The sequence below is a fragment of the Sciurus carolinensis genome, chromosome 13 (genome assembly GCF_902686445.1).
Source record: "Sciurus carolinensis chromosome 13, mSciCar1.2, whole genome shotgun sequence".
NCBI lineage: Eukaryota > Metazoa > Chordata > Mammalia > Rodentia > Sciuridae > Sciurus > Sciurus carolinensis.
This window is the reverse complement of record NC_062225.1, coordinates 47,621,552-47,638,950: the sequence shown is the minus strand read 5'-3', so window position 1 is coordinate 47,638,950 and position 17,399 is coordinate 47,621,552. Positions and strand designations below refer to the sequence as shown.

At 35.8% G+C, this 17,399-nt stretch overlaps 1 protein-coding gene across 3 annotated transcripts in view; it reads right to left on the bottom strand.

Annotated features, from left to right (window-relative positions):
- Positions 1–17,399, bottom strand: part of Ppp4r3b (protein phosphatase 4 regulatory subunit 3B) — a 65,423-nt gene that overhangs the window by 40,804 nt on the left and 7,220 nt on the right. For all 3 annotated transcript variants that reach the window (XM_047522385.1, XM_047522384.1, XM_047522383.1), the window contains exons 3-4: positions 10,105–10,203; positions 3,057–3,680 (exon numbers count right to left, since the gene is read on the bottom strand). In XM_047522385.1, the coding sequence (XP_047378341.1) occupies positions 3,057–3,680; positions 10,105–10,203 (723 nt within the window). The remainder of the gene's footprint in view (positions 1–3,056; positions 3,681–10,104; positions 10,204–17,399) is intronic.

Genomic DNA, 17,399 nt, shown 5'->3' with positions numbered 1-17,399 from the left:
TTCAGATTAATTAAAATTTAATGCTCCTATCGTAAAGACTTAAGACAATGTCCACATGCATACTAGGAGCCATTATGTTTTCATGTAATTTCTGTTAATTAACCAATTTAGGCTATTATTTATTTGAACCTTTGCACTACCTTATTTTGGTCCAGTTAGCTAAAACGTGTACATTTTTCACTTGCCTTATTGAATTCAAGCAACAGTGCACTAATACTCACTTACGAAGCCACAGATATGCATACTAAAAAGGCAGAAGGATGTCTAGAAACATCTAATACCTAACTAGAAATTTCTGCAAAGAAACCTGAGTTGGGCTTTAGGAAATGTGCAGAGACTGTGGACCACAATCTTGATTACTCTCCTTCTCATATTTTTTTTGGGGGTACCAGGGATTGAACTCAGGAGCGCTTCATCCATGAGCCACATTCCCAGCCTTACCTTTTTGTATTTTATTTAGACAGTGTTTAGCCCTCACTTTTGCTGAGGCTGACTCTGAACTCTCGATTCTCCTGCCTCAGCCTCCCAAGGTGCTGGGATTACAGGTGTGCGCCACTGTGCCCAGTCTTTTCATACATTTTTGAAAGTAGAGTTCAGCATCACTGTTAGCATGTGACAGATGACTGATTTGTGAATAATAGATAAAAGACCTGAACTCCTATGTATTATGAAAGGAACCTAATAAATGTGTATGTTCAACCTCCCTCACACTCATTATAGGTGAATAAAAAAAAAAAAAAAAACCCTCAGTTTGAATAATTCATAGTTTGTAAAAGAATCATCTGGAGTATATTTTACACTAAAAATAAAGTAACAATAATAGAAAGGTAAATATTGGCTGGAAGTGTCATAAAATCAAACAGGTAGTTCATAGTACTTGGGTATTACAGAAAATGAATCTCATGGACCAGAAATGAATAAGACTTTCTTTTTTTATTTTTTCAAATTTATTTTTATTTTTGTAGTATTGGCAATCGAACACAGGCACATCCTACTACTGAGCTATGCCCCCAACCACTTTTTATCACTAACTTTCTGAGGCTAGCCTCAAACTTGTTATCCTCCTGCTTTTGCCTATTGAGTACCTGGTATTATAGGTTTTGTGCCATGGTATCTGGCAAACTTTCTTTTTCTAAAGTTACAGTTGATTTATATTATAAATTTTACAAAACTATCATAAAATAAATGTAAGATGACAAATAAGTATTACAAATATTTATAGATTAGTTGCACATTTTAAAAAAAAAAAAAAAAGCATTTGAGGGTGGGGCTGTAGCTCAGTGGCAGTGCACTTGCCTAGCATGTGTGAGGCAGTGGGTTCAATCCTCAGCACTACATAAAAATAAATAAGTAAAAGTATTCCGTCCATCTACAACAACATTAACAACAACAACAAGAAAATTAAAAAAAAAAAAAAAAAAGCATTTGATGATTTACTGTTAAGGGTTTGGAAACCCTTTGGAAGTCAAAAGCAGTCACTAATTTTGAGATTCCGACATTAGGTTCTTTACATCAACTATATAGTGACTGCAATCAATCTCCTGAGATGGTAATTGTTTTGTCTATAAGCAAAATAGCATCCTGAATTGTATAATATGGTTTAAAAAAGCAAAACAGGTTTTATAAAAGAACCTGATGTGTATGTTTAACCTCCATCAGACTTATTACAGGAGAAGAACAAAAAAACTCAAAGGTGAATACCGGCTGGAAATATCATAAAGTCATATAGCTAAAACAAAGTCAGAAATTCTCAGGATTCCTTTAAACTAAAAAATTATGGAGAGCCACAAAAAGTTTTTATTATGTAGGTTACATTTATTGATAATTATCATAACTAAAATTACAGTGGAAGCCTTTGAAAGTATTTAAATTTTTAAAGTTTAGAAAGGAGAATGGCTCTTTTACATTTTTGTAAATATCTTTAATGTCTGGCTTAAAAGACAACTAGATTCTTCTTTGCATTCAATCTGTTGTGAAACACTGATTTGGCTTTCGTGCATGAAAAAATACACATTAACATGAAGCTGAAAAAGGAAAAACCTCATGGACTTGTATGAAAGGGTTTCAGGGATCTCCAGAGTTCACAGACCACATCTGGAGAACTACTACACAAAGTATATAATATCTGCACAATAAACTTAGTGACTGATAAGGAAATGACAAAGGCAATTATGTAGGAAACGGAATATACTCTACTATCAATGTAAAAATCTTCAAATGCATACTTGCTATACATAAGGATATAAAGAAGTAACATGATAAACACGATATAAACTCTTATTTACAACTGAAAACAAAGAAAATAAATCTTGCAAAGCCAATAACCGAAGTATCATTTCCTGAAAATTAGTTTGTCACTGTTGGTTGCACAGTTAAATTATTTGGGAAATTTTAAGCACACGTACTCATACACACTCCCCGAACAACTGCGTTTTTCAAAATTTAAGATATTTAAAAAAAAAAAGCTGCACAGGACTAGGATGCAGTTCCAGTGAGTTCTTGCCTAGCATGTGCAAGGGGTGGTCCCAGCTATTGGGAAGCTGAGTCAGGAGGATTGCAAGTTTCAAGACCAGGCAACTTAGCAAGACCTTTTCTCAAAATAAAAATAATAAAAAATACTGGGGATGTAGCTCAGTGGTAAAGTACCCCTGGGTTCAATCCCTAGTACTGTAAAAACAAAAGCAAAAAGAGTTAAAATGATAAATTTTGTTGTTCACAATCTAACTCCATTTAAAAAATACAAAAAACTTAAACAGCTGCATCAGAGAACACTTAAAAATGTAAGTTGGTGGACTGGGGAGATAGTCCAGTTAGTAAAGGGCTTGCCTTGCAAGCACCAGGCCCTGGGTTCAATCCCCGAAGCCGTGGAAAAAAAAAAAAAAAAAAAAGGAAGTTGGTAGTGTTAAAAAACTTTTCTCCTTCATAAATTAAGATAGTCAAGTTATCTATGCTTGATAGAACATTTAAAGTAAACAAAAGAAATATTTTTGAATACCAGCTTGAAATACAAGGGAGCTAAATATTTGAAAACAAAACAGAAGAATTACTTTACTTACCTGCAACATGCTGACTATCTCAACTTTGTTGAAGAAAATAAAAGACGTGAGAGTAGAAAGAAAATTCTCTTCAAAAACAGATGGTGTAGGTAAAATGATGTCCTGAATATATTGTACCCTGTAAGTCTGATGTATTTTTTGCCTTAGTTCAGAGTCTGTAATTGGTATAACTTCTTTAAACTTTGCAGTTTTGGTCAAGAATTCTCTATGTCTTTTTGGCTGAGCCAAAGCAGGATCATATTCAAGGCATCCTACAACATCCATGATACACTCATCAGAAAACATCACCTCAAAAAGAGTTGCCTTATTTAGGAATAAAATTCCTCTAATAATTTCATACAAATGATGTAAGCCTTCAGTGTTTTCTAGGTTCTCACAAGCTTGAAAAAGCTGCAGTAGTTTTTTAATATAGCCTTCATTTTCCAAGGCCAGAGCCAGCTTTTCCCTACGGATAGGTGAGGAGAGAACTGAGGTAACCAAGTCAGCAATCTCTTCAAGTTTATTGAGTTCACACGTGGGCAGGTCAATCAGATGACTGGTTTCAGGCATTTCTTCAAATCGTTCTTCTTCTGATTCATCAATGAGGTCCTGTGTGACTTCTACTGATGGGTCCTTACCTTGAACCTAAAATACCCAAGTAAAGCTGGTTATCTTAAAATATAAAAGAATCCAACAGTTTGGAAATCAAACCACTGACCAGTGAATTTAAGTGATAATGCCTTGCACAGAATCAATAATATTAATGTAGTCACTGCTAATTAAGAGAAGTATTGGACCAACTTTAGAGTTAACCGAGTCTCAAGTAACTGACCACAGATCGTTTGACCTATTAATTTCCCAACCTATAATTTCAGGATAGCCTGAATATTTCAAATGATATTATGTAAATGTACAGTTGTTTAATAATTTCACTATACCCAGTAACTTTCAATTTTAAAGAAGACAAACTCTTCTATTTGTCTCCCTACCCTGACCCAGCCATTAAGTGTGATACTTAGCAATCCATCACAGTGTCACACTGGCTGGACTAAGATACTACTGAGTTTAAACCAAACTAAAACCTTATTCCTTGTAAAAAGTGAGAAAATATAAGAGTTCCTCAAAATGCCTTTGAAAAAAAATTTGCTTTTGCTACAAACCTAAAAATGTTCTAAAGAAATAAAGTTCAGGGTTGGGATTGTGGCTCAGTGGTAGAGATCTCACCTAGCACGTGAGACACTGGGGTTGATCCTCAGCACCACATACAATAAATAAATAAATAAATATACTGTGTCCATCTACAGCTAAAAATATTAAAAAGAAAGTCTAATTAAAAAAACAATGGCATTCAGTCAGGGGCAGTGTGACACCCCTGTAATCTAGCAACTTGGGAGGCTGAGGAAGAAGGATTGGAAGTTTGAGGTCAGTTTCAGCCACTTAATGAGACCCTGTCTCAAAGTAAAAACTAGTAAGTGCTGGGGATGTAATTCAGTGGTAAAACACCCTTGGGTTCAATTGCCTGTGTCACTTAAAATAAAAACCCAAGAGAAAGATATTCACTTAACATCTGTAATAAAGCCTCCAACTTAATATCTATACAAAAATTACAAAATGATGAATAGTGAACTGTTATGATTCAGATTGTCAACTCAGGTTAAGCATGGCTAAGACAAATTTTCTATAATAAAGTATTCAATAAAAAATAACTATAAAGTTTTTCTAATTAACACAAGAATGCAACTACTGTCTTTTCTACTTCAAAACATCCTTAGTAGAAATGGTTCCACAAATTTCTATATCCACCAAAGCAACTTATGAAAAAAAGATCTAAGCTTAGAGAAATAAGTAGTAGATATACAGATGCACATTAAGTTCTTTTTCTACAGAGATGAGTATTTTTACTTTTGAGTTTTCAACAGTGTGGCTGGGTTTGGGGAAAATGACACATAAATAGTAAAGTATAAGGAGCATGGTCACAAAGCAATTCACATAAAATGCCAAGGTAAAATGTCAGAATTTCCTTCAGCTCTTGGTATGTGGGGGGAGTGGGTGGAATGGAGGGGAGCAGGAAAAGAATTATAAAAGCAGCAGTATTTGAGATCTTTGGAACCCAAAGATAGGTAAAACTTAGATAGGAGATAAAGATACTCAAAGCTCAAGGGGATTGCATAAAGGCAGAGAGACAGAAATATGTGACATTCATATGGCAAATACCAAAACTGGAAATGTAAATTGAAGGCAGATCATGGAATACCAAGCTAAAACACTGAGCTTTTATGCAGGAAGCGTAAGTGCAGAACTCTCTTAGAAAGTTAATGTCGTTGGGCTGGGGATGGAGCTTAGTGGCAGAGTGCCTGCCTAGCATGCCCAAGGTACTGGGGTATGATCTTGTATACACACCCATTCACAGCGAGAGAGAGAGAGAAAGTTAACACAGTACCACTCATATGGGATAAATTTTAGACTACAGACAAATTAGAACATTATTCTTAAGTTTATATGTACAACTGAATTTGGATAGTGGTGGTGGAACAGATAAGACAATGGGCTAGATGAGGGAAAACTACAAGAGGAATCACAAATGCCCCTATAGTATAAAATATGTCATCAGCAGGATTATAAATTTTTCAAAAGAAATTGGAATAATGAGGGAGGAATGATCAGGAGACTGGTTTCACTAAGCCTACAGTGTTTGAATACTCAGCTTACAACTAAATCTGTCAACTTACTACTCAGGAAAAAGAACAGCAGAAAATAGATTTAGTATTAGGTAACAGTTAAAAGCTAGAAGACTCTGAGTGGAGTATGAGGTATGAAAGAATAATCAGAAGTTATAAAGAAAAAGTAAGTGGAAACCAGATAAGTTACCTTTATGCTTCAAGTGAATATAGCTTGCAAGAATAAAATGTTCTGGAAGTATTAAATTGATTATCGTGTTAATAATCTAGTACTAATCCTCACAAGGTCTTCATCCTCTAAGGTTAACTTTCACTGATCTGATCTGTCAACCCCACATAAATTCAAATATTTACATAGATGGCAACAGTATTCTAATACTGATTCTCTCCCTTTGGAGATGGATTTTTTTTTTTTTTTTTGAGAACAAAATGGTTTTTACTTTGTGTCTTGAGACAAATCCCATCAGTTATCCAGCTGAAACATTGAGGTTACTCCTCAATTTATCCAGTGCTTATGGGCATGTCTGTTGGGAGCTCAGTGGAGAGGATGTAGTTGGTGGAGTGGCCTGTGGTGGAGAGGGTACCTCTTGGGCACTTGTTTAGTAGACTAGACACACGTAAATGGACTGATCCAGGTTTTAGCCAAATTATGGGCAATGGGACATAGAGGAATTTGGGGAAAGACTCTGCAATCCACAACACTGTCCAGTCCCAACAGGCACCTTCTAAGAAATGTTCTTCAGTACACTTATTTTAGTTGTATGACTTGAACTGGTCAATGAAATGCAAGCAAAAAAAAAACAAAAAAACAAAAAAACAAAAAAAACAGTATAATTTCTGGGCAGAGCTTTTAAAATCCCAGCAACTCAGGAAGCTGAGAGAGGAGCACCCAAGTTTAAGAATAGCTTGGCAACTCAGCAAGACCCTGTATCAAAAAAAAAAAGGGGGGGGGGTAGAGAGGAGTGGGGATGGTGGGGATATAACTAGGTGGCAGAGCAGCGCTGGGTTCATTCATCAGTGTGGTATAGGGAAGCCAGTGCTCTGATATACCACCTTTCCTTCCCATTTTGCAATGTTTTAGAAAAATTAAAACGTGTTCCTTATCAGTCTGGCCCCTGAGTGGCTGTCAGGAGTAGAACATCATTCCTTTTATAATCCCTGCCCATACTGGTCAAACAGAGAAACAAACTCAATCCAGAACTGAAAAGTAAAACATAATTAGGGTTCTACAGAACACCAGAAAGTAGTTAGGAACAATAACTAAATGTATATTCAGCAACATAAACAAATCTTTCAAGTATACTAATGAGCTACACAGTAATTAACTCTACAGGACTATCAGAGTAGTCAAAGCTAATATTCCTTCAAATGTTAGGAAAGTTTGCATAAAAATCAATAACAAATGAAGAGGAGAAATAGTGACAGAGGGCAAAGGAATTAATAAATGGGTAATGCAACAAGAGAAATTCAATGTTAGTATTTGTGTCTCAAGAAAGGTTTAGAAGGGCTGTTATGGTACCTCAGGGGTAGAGTGCTTGCCTAGAATGTGTGAGGCACTGGATTTGATTCTCAGAACCACATATAAATAAATAAAAATAAAATAAATGTCCACTGACAACAACAAAAAAGAAAGGCTCAGAGCAAGATGATAGTATCTCCTAGCTCAATTACAACAGATGCCTGGAAGGGTGATCCTATTTGCCAAGATCATCTCTGCTCTCAGAACCTGACATAGGTGAATGGAAGTCTATAAACTCTGATGAGTGACATTATTCTGACATTTTATCATACAATATGATGATGAACTGGACTGTTAATAACTGATATCAATAATGTTGATTCTGTTTCTAGTATCTATTAACTCTTACCTTTCAGGTTATATGTACTACCATACTATGCTATGACAAATATAACACTGGTACTGTGATTCAACTACTTTTATGTACCTAAATCTTATAATAACAATACTGATTATCAAGTCAATTGAGAAATGTAGTTAAAGCTTTCGGAGGATATAATGCCAATGGAAAGTGACAAGCCTGAGGAAGAACTGGATTTTATGAACTACTGGTTAATTTCTATGCTACACAGCTCTGTACAAACTTATCAAAAGGTATAATTTACAGTAGATCAAGAAGGGAAATGAGGGGGCTGGGGAGATAGCTCAGTAGAGTGCTTGCCTTGCAAGCACAAGGCCCCGGGTTCGATCCCCAGCACCCCCCCCCCAAAAAAAAAAAAAAAAAAAAAGAAGAGAAATGAGTAATCAAATTAGCAGACAAATATAAAAAGTATGTTGTGGCTTTATAAAACAGATTAGTTGTTTCTTCAAATTTAGCTCTACCTCATACTGAACCTTTCAAATGACAGGCATATTCATACTCATTGCTCTGTCGTATAAATGCTATATTAAATGTAGATCATTAGACAGTTATGATTATTCTGATGGAAAAAAACCTTGGCAAAGGGATTGACCTTCCCAAAGAAGGTCTGGATCTTGCTCAGTTCCTGACAAAGAACCTTTCTGTACTTGAACAAGTCTTCTTAAAGCTGTGACTTTGTTTACCAAGGGACCTTAGGCTGTTCCAGATATCTATGCTAACAATATGGTTTATGGTACAAGGTATTCTTCATTTTGAGATGCTGGAGACTAATATTAGCCATGCTTTTGTGAATGATCCCACTGAAAACCCTGGATGCAAATATTTGGGTAAGCTCCTCTGGCTGGCAATACTTCATGAGTACTGCCCCACATGGTTACTGGGAGAAATAAACCCTGTCAATGTCTACTGGGAAAGACAACTGGAAGTTCAAGCCTGGACAGAACTTTCCTGGATCCTGCCTCATGTGTCTTTTCCCATGTGGTGATTTTAATCTGCAAAATTTCACTGTAATAAATTGTAGCCAGAAATATAATAGTTTTGTTAAATTCTTATAGTCTTTTCAATGAATTATACTGGACCTGAGAGTGGTTTGGGGGATCTTCCAACCTACCTGAGTAAAAACAGTACAATATACATTTTAGCAAAAAAAAAATTAGTGCAAATATATTTACTCCTCACAATAATATATGAATATTCAAAACCCACAAATTAAACAGTAAATGCTGAGTTGGAAAACAAGGTATAATTTATATGCTGAACACTGGAAAATATTATCCATCATATAAATACATGTTATAGTGAATACATTAATCAACATCTTAGTTCTTCACAAGATGTTTGTCTTCTGCATTATTTTTTCCTTCTTTCAGTGTTTACTGAGTACATGTATGACACGCTAGTGTACCATGGTGGCAGGAGGTACATAAAACATCACTTTTATTAGAATTTATAATTTAAAAAGGTTATCCTCATATACTTTAATTAATATTCTGAAGTCTCAAATACTATAATATTTTCACTTTTTTGTAAATTTGTGATTTTAAATAAGAGATTTTTCACTTTTAATATTTTCATCATAAATTAGTGATTTTTAATAGTTTATACCCTTCAGTATGTTTTAACACATGATCTAAGCTCATCTTGAATCAGGAAGAGAAAAGCAAACATTTGCTGCATGAACTGCATGTCTATAAGTTGGGGAATTTTTTTAGGTCTTAAGTTCAATCTCATTTTATAGAAAACTCCTCACAAAATATTCAATTCAATTCTCACAGAACACCTGAACAAAAGGTAAAAAATTGACCCTTTCAAACCACAATCCACAGGTTTAGAGGCAAAACAGTAACAAAACAATTTTGGTTTTATTCTACGTATAGTTTGTGTGAATTACACAAAATCTTACTATTTTTTAATTGTTTAGTAAGATAAAAGGTAGAAAAGAAAGAAACAAACCATTCTCAGTTAAAAGTTTGATTTAGGGCCTCATGTCAAATAATTCTTATAGGGAATGGGAAGGCTCACACTACACTTTCTTGAACCATTTTATTACATTATTTGGCACTGTTACTGGCAGAACCAAGAAATAAACAATGATTGTGATTGTTGTCCGATCCACAAAACTAATTAAAAAAACTTAAGTACTAAGAATTGCTACAGTCAGGTGTGGTGCATGTCTGAAATTCCAGTGACTCAGGAGGTTGAGGTAGGAGAATTTCAAGTTTGAGACCAGCCTCAGCCTCAGTAACTTAGTGAGGCCCTAAGCAACCAAGTGAGACCCTGCCTACAAATAAAAAAAAAAAAGGGGGGGGGGCAGCTGGAGGTATGGCCCAGTGGTTAAGTGCTTCTAGGTTCAATTCCTAGTAAACCCCCAAAACAAATAAATAAATAAATAAATAAAATTTAGGACTGTGTAGGAGGTAGCCCCCTGACAGAACTCCGCCTAGTAAGAGGCCCTGAGTTCGATTCCCAGCATTGCAAAGAAAACAAAACAAAACAAAACAAAAAACTTACCTGACAAATTTTTTCCCAGATCTCATCACAGCCAGCTTTTTCCTGAAAACTTAGAGCCAGATCATAGTTCTCAGCTTCTGACCAAACAATTAATGTATCCTGTTGAAAAATAAAGATTTCTACATCATTATAATAGAAAAGATACATACAAGTATACAAAAAATTGCAGAATTGAAACAGAATAGTAATGACAAATACCCTCTGATAAGCAGAGTTAACCTACATTCAACTGACTTTAGTAATATACTGGCAATGAAATAGTAGCTTTGGTAATCAATATGACATTAATTTTCTAAAGCAAAACAAAACAAAAATACTAAAACAGGTTAGTAGGCTTTGGCTCATGTTACCAAGATAACACTTAAGGGAAGGACTAGCTATTCTGGTCTAAAAAGTTGTAATGTAGACAATTCTAACCATCTGTTTTCTATTGTTTCCAGAAAGTCAGCTGCTCCATTCACTAATGGAGCCTACATGTTTGCTCTTTCCTTTTAGCTAGCTGACAACTGGTTAAAAGTATGCTGACTAAGCTAGGTACAGGTGCATGCCTGTAATTCCAGTAACTTGGGAGGTTGAGACAAGAGGATCACAAGTTCAAGGTCAGCATCAGAAACTGAGCAAGGTCCTAAGCAACTTAATGAAACCCTGTCTCAAAATAAAAAAAAAAAAAATGAAAAGGGCTGGGGATGCAGCTCATGGTAGCAACCACTGTAGCAAAAAAGTATGCTAACTAATACCTGAAAAAATATTAATGTCTAACTCTACTTTTGGCTTCTTTTCTTTTTTCTTTTTTGAATTGGGAAAAGTCTTCAAGGCCTTAAGCAATCTAATAGTGAAATGAAGCTATTCGTTCTATCTATGAATACTATCAACAGCACCTAGTGGTCTGGCAGCTTAGGTTGTAGAAAAATTAACCCAAGGGTTAGGTTAAGTGCCTTCCTAGAACATCCTCTTACATCCTTTTAAAAAGACTGCACCTTCAAATACTGGTCGTCAACCCCTACATTAGAAACTAAGGTTTGGGTTTAAATTAAAACGCACACACAAAATTACATTTAAATACTAAAGTCACTATGCAATACTCAAATTAACATTTTTTCAGGATTCATAGTAAAATTTAATAGGGTTAAAATGCTGATTTTAAAAATAAACACGAGTCAAGCATGGTAGTGCACACCTGTAATTCTAGCAGCTTGGGAGGCTGAGGCAGGAGAATTGAGAGTGTAAAGACAGCCTCAGCAATTTAGTGAGGCCCTAAGCAACTCAGGGAGACCCTGTCTCTAAATAATATATAAAAAAGGGCTGGGGATGTGGCTCAGTGGTTAAGTGCCCCCGGATTCAATTCCCAGCACACACACAAACACAAAAGCCAAACAAACAAACAAAAAGCAAAAGAAACAAACCAAACCATAAACTTAGTTTACATTCCACCAAAAAATAATACTCCACCACTAAAAAATACCTTATATTTAATAATTGTTCACCTGACTAGTACTTTTAAAAATTATGGCCTGATGTTAAGAAATATAATACTAGCCAGGCACAGTGGCACACATTTGCAATCCCACTGATTTGGGAAGCTGAGGCAAAAGAACAAGTTTAAGGCAGCCTCAGCAACTTTGTGGGGCCCTAAGGAACTTTAGTGAGAACCTGACTCAAAAAAAGGGAGGATAGCTCAGTGGTAAATGCAGCAGGGATACACACACAGACACACAGACACACACACACACACAAAAAAAAACAAAAACCAAACCAAACCAAACCAAACCAAACCACACACACACACACACACACACACACAAACCCCCAAATCAAATCAAATCAAATTTAAAAAGGGCTGGGAATTGGGTCAGTGATAGAGCACTTGACTAGCATGAGCCAGGTCTGGGGCTTGATCCAATACTACAAAAAAAGAAAAAACTAGAAATGAGATCTAGATTAATGAAGACAAAGTCTCGAAAATGAAATATCAGTATTTTTTGGTTCTAACCACTATAGGAAAAATGCCATTTAATTAATCCAGGCCTCCGATTAATACTTATTTGCTATACAATCAGGTAAGAACAGCTGGAAATCTGTCTTTTCTTGGCTATGCTTCTTGAAAGGAAAATTTATCACCAAAGCTATTTATTCTAAAATTTTTTATTAGTTGCTCTCACCACCTACTTAAGTTTTTCAAACCTTTTTTATAAACAAAATTTTACTAAGAACTTCTATGTATAAAAAAGATACAGAGTTACTTTAGTTAGAGCTGGTTAAAAACACTAAAGTACCCATTCAAGTTCTAGTACCCCCTCAGGGGGAATACTTAAAATAACTAAAACACACACAATGGAAATAAAAGGCTTAAAGATAAAATAAGCAAAAATTTTAAATGTTTCAGTTATAATGACTGCATATTAATAGATCACAATTAAGACCCAATATATACTTAGGGCATAGTATACTCATAAAATGATAGTGGATACATATTTATATTTAAAAAGTATCCTTTAAGCTGGGTGCAGTGGTACATGCCTATAATCCCAGCAATTCAGGAGGCTGAAGACAGAAGGATCTCAAGTTCCAGGCCAGTCTTAGCAATTTAGCAAGACCGAGTCACAAAAGAAAAAATAGGGCTGGGGATATAGCTCAGTTGGTAGAGTGTTTCCCTCGCAAGTACAAGGCCCTGGGTTCAAATCCCCAGCCCCACCAAAAAAAAAAAAAAAAAAAAAGTGCTGGGAAAGGTATACTCGTATTTTGCCGGTGGGACTGCAAATTGGTACAACCACTCTGGAAAGCAGTAAGGAGATTCCTCAGAAAACTTGGAATGGAACCACCATTTGACCTAGTTATCTCACTCCTCGGTATATACCCAAAGGACTTAAAGTCAGCATACTACAGTGATGTTGCCATATCAATGTTTACAGCAGCTTAATTCACAATAGCCAAGCTATGGAACTAACCTAGGTGCCCTTCAACAGACAGATGAATGGATAAAGAAAATGTGGTATATATTCACAATGGACTATTACTCAATCATAAAGAAGAATGAAATTATGGCATTTGCCAGTAAATGGATGGAACTGGAGACTATCATGCTAAGTGAAATAAGCCAATTCCCTGCAAACCAAAGGCCCAATGTTCTCTGATAAGAGGATGCTGACTTTTAAAGGGGGGGGGGGGGAGGAGTTCACTGGATTGGACGGGGTAGAATCAGGAGAAGGGAGAGGGTATGGAAATGGGAAAGACACTAGAATGAATAGGACATGACTTTCCCATGTTCATATATGAATATGCAACCAGTGTAACTCCACATCATGTACAACCACAAAAACAGGAAGTTATGCATATAAGATATGTCAAAATACATTTTACTGTCATGCATAACTAAAAAGAACAGAAAACTTTTTAAAAATGCAGGGGTTGTAGCTCAGTGGTACAGTGCTTGCCTAGCATGTGTGAGGTACTGGGTTCAAATCTCAGGATCACATACAAATAAATTTAAAAAGGTCCACCAACAACTTAAAAAAAAAAAAAAAGGCTGGGGATATAGCTTAGTAGTAAAGTACCCTGGGTTAGATTCCCAATACCATAAATATATAAATAAATATCCTTTAAACTTTTTAGGAGTGGCAAAGCTCCTGTCAGAGTTACCAGGTCACTGTTCTGCTTTGTCACACAGGTGACAGCTAACACTAGAAGTGTAAATCTCAGTCTGACCACTATTGTCTTCATTTTTACGTGTTGTTTTCAATCTTTTTCCCATTTTGCTGGGGTTAAAATAGCTGGGCTACAATAATTCAAAGTAGGTACAAAACATTTTTCATAGAACTACTCTACTCTCAGAATATCATGTACATTTTTGAACTGACCACCTGTTTAATAAAAATTAATAAAACTCAGTTATCTTCTTTTGATAAAATATGGAAACAGAAGGTTTCTTCTTCTTTTTGGTACCAGGGATTGAACCCAGAGGCACCTGACCACTGAGTCACATCACTAGCCCTCTTTCTATATCTTATTTAGAGATAGGGTCTCTCTGAGTTGCTTAGGGTCTCACTAAGGTGCTGAGGCTGGCTTTGAAGTGGCTCAGTGGTTAAGTGCCCCTGGATTCAATCCAAAATTCAAAATAAATGAAGAAATAAATAAATTAAATAAAAAGAAGGTATAGGTAAACAATACAATCTGAAGTAAGGTCCAATAACTGAGCATTCCTTTCCATCAAAATTTTCTTATTTCTGCTTCCCATTTCTTTTTCTAATCTATTCAAAATTCCAGAAAATGGAATTTATACTTAGAGTCCTTTTAAAATAGAAATGGGAATGAACTTGGAAAATGGTTAAATATATAGATTGTCATGCCTGTCCCCTGGGGATGGGTCTGGAGTAAAGCTCAAGAATCCTTATTTTTTTTTTGGGGGGGTGGGTGGCAGTGGGGATTGAACCCAGGGTTGCTTTGCCATTGAGCCACAACCCCAACCCTTTTTATTTTTTATTCTGAGACAGGGTCTCCCTAAATTGCTAAGGGCCTTGCAAAATTGCTGAGGTTGGTCTCAAATTTATAATCCTTTTGCCTCCAGTCCCCACAAGTCACAGGGTTTATAGGTGTGCACACACCTGTAATCCCAGTGACTTAGGAGGCTGAGGCAAGACGATCACAAGCTTCCCAAGTAGCTCTTTTGATAAATCAAATTTGAGAAGTGACCAAACTGAATCTCTAGCTAGTTAAAAAGGGGAGGGAAGTATATCATCAGTGTAGGGAAATTTCAAGCTCTATCATCTATTCTAAAGGGGTTATTATCCCCACTATCTGTCTTCCATCTCTACCTCTCATTAATAACCAGAAAAACCATAGCTTAGAACTGTTTATCCCAAGGGTCAGAGTAAAAGCTCCTTGGGAAGAAGCACAACAATATTTAAAAAACAGAAAAGTGTTAAGTGGCAAGGTCTCCTGAAAATCCAAAAGGCCTAGAAAAGATACACGCAATTTTTCCACAGCAAAGTTTATTTTCAACCAACATATTTTGCTGTTATTATTTGTTCATTTGTGCATGGCAAATAGTTTCATCTCTTTAGGACATAATTAATGTTTCATTTTAAACCCGAAGAGTTTTCCTCTATTAACTAAAATATTTCATCATTACTATGTCCTTATGGAAATCAGATTCTAAAGGAGCTTGCAGGGAAAACATACAAAAAGTCAGTTATAGCTTGGCATGGTGGTGCACACCTGTAATCTCAGCAGCTTAGGAGACTGAGGAGGATCACAAGTTCGAGGCTAGTCTCAGCAATTTAATGAGGCCCGAAAACAATCTAGGAAGACCCTATCATAAAAAATAAAAAGGGCTGAAGATGTGGCTGAGTGGATAATAAGCACTTATAGGTTCGATCCCTAGTACCAAAAAAAAAAAGTCGCGTGTTTAGTAGAATCCTCTAAAACAATGAAAAAGGTAAAAAGGTGATTGTTGTCAAGCCCAGCACAGAAGTCGGATATGGGCTGGGAAGACTTACAATTTAGTTATTACTGAATTATGTTGTCATGATATAGTTTTATTATAATAAGCAGATGTTTTCACATACTAAACAAACATGTCAGCACTGTGTATTATTTAAATCATGGGTTCATAATCCAGGATCTAGATGACACCTTAAAATAATATTTAAAAAGTGGTACAAGCTGGGTACCATGGCACAATCCTGTAACTCCTGCTACTTAGGAAGCTGAGGCAGAAGGATTTCAAGTTTGAGGCCAGCCGTAGCAACTTAGTGAGTTCCTGTCTCAAAAAAAAAAAAAAAAAAGCTGGGGATGCAGCTCAGTGATAAAGTACTCCTGGGTTCAACACCCAGTATTGCAAATAAATAAAAAAAAACTTGGTACAAAACACCCTTTTGAGGAAAGTGTCCCATTTTTAAATCATATTCAGTCATCAGTGACACATTTATAAAGGTCTAGTAAGTCAATAGATTATCTATTTCAGCTTTTCCCCTAAGTACTGATTGATTCATTTTATTTATTTATTTTTTTTGAGCCACATCTCTAGTCCTTTTTCATATTTTGTTTAGAGAGAGGGTCTCACTGAGTTGCTTAGGGCCTTGCTGAGTTGCTGGGGTTGGCTTTGAACTTGCAATCCTCTTGCCTCAGGCTCCTAAATCACTGGGATTATAGGTGTGCGCCACTGTGCCCTGCTGATTCATTTTATTAATGGGAAAAAAGTTCATAATTGTGAAATATTTGAGATTCTACTACTTGCTAGACTACTAACCCCATTTTTGCCCCTATCTTGACAAAATTCAGCATGAGGGCAAATATATACGCACGCACGCACGTGTGCAGACACACAATATACATATATAACTGAAATACCAGAATATTCATAAAGTTAATTTGCAGATGCAAAATAATTTATAAGTCTGAAAATAAGTGAGATTAACCAAAGCAGCCAACCCTCTAGTAGCTCCTTTCCTTGATTTACATTTTTTTCTAAGGATTTAAAAGTATAGTATAGTACAATGTAGAGTCTAAAACTTAATGACACTGTTTACTAATAATAGTAATAATTTATATTCCCAAAACCTGTGGTATATTTTAAATCAGAGTAAATATGAGACAGATGCAGTGGCGCATGCCTGTAATCCCCAGTGGCTCAGGAGGCTGAGGCAGGAGGATCACAACTCAAGGTCAGCCTCAGCAACCTAGCAAGGCCCTAAGCAACTGAGACTGTGTCTCATAATAAAAAATAGAAAAAGTGTTGGGGATGTGACTCAGTGGTTAAACACCCCTGGGTTCAATCCCTGATACCAAAAAAAGTAAATATGAACTAGAATTAAGATCTGAGCACTACTTTCGGCTTCACTGTTGACTATTTCTGTGGCTTCAGCAAATAATTCAACCTCTTTGATCTTCCCTCTTTAGAAGAGGGGAAAATCCTGCCTATATCAGGAATGTAATTATTATGAATACAGTTCTTTCACTGAGTTTATGTCTAGGTACTGTCCTAAAGCATTTTTCATACATTAACTTATAACTATCATGAGACAGGTAGTTTTAAAAGATAAGGTTCAGAGAAAAAAATTTATTCTAAAATCACATAGCTAAAAATTTTCCTCAATTTCTAGTCTTTCCAACTACTTATCCTTCTACTTTTATTGTTTGTTCCTTCTTCCTGATTACAAAGGTCTAATCCATCAGCATGCCTGTCAATTTCACCCTCAAAATATATCCCAAATCTCACCTTTCAACATCTTCACCACCATAATCCAATCAAACATTATTTCTTACTTGTACTATGCAGTTATCTCTCAACTAGTCTCTTA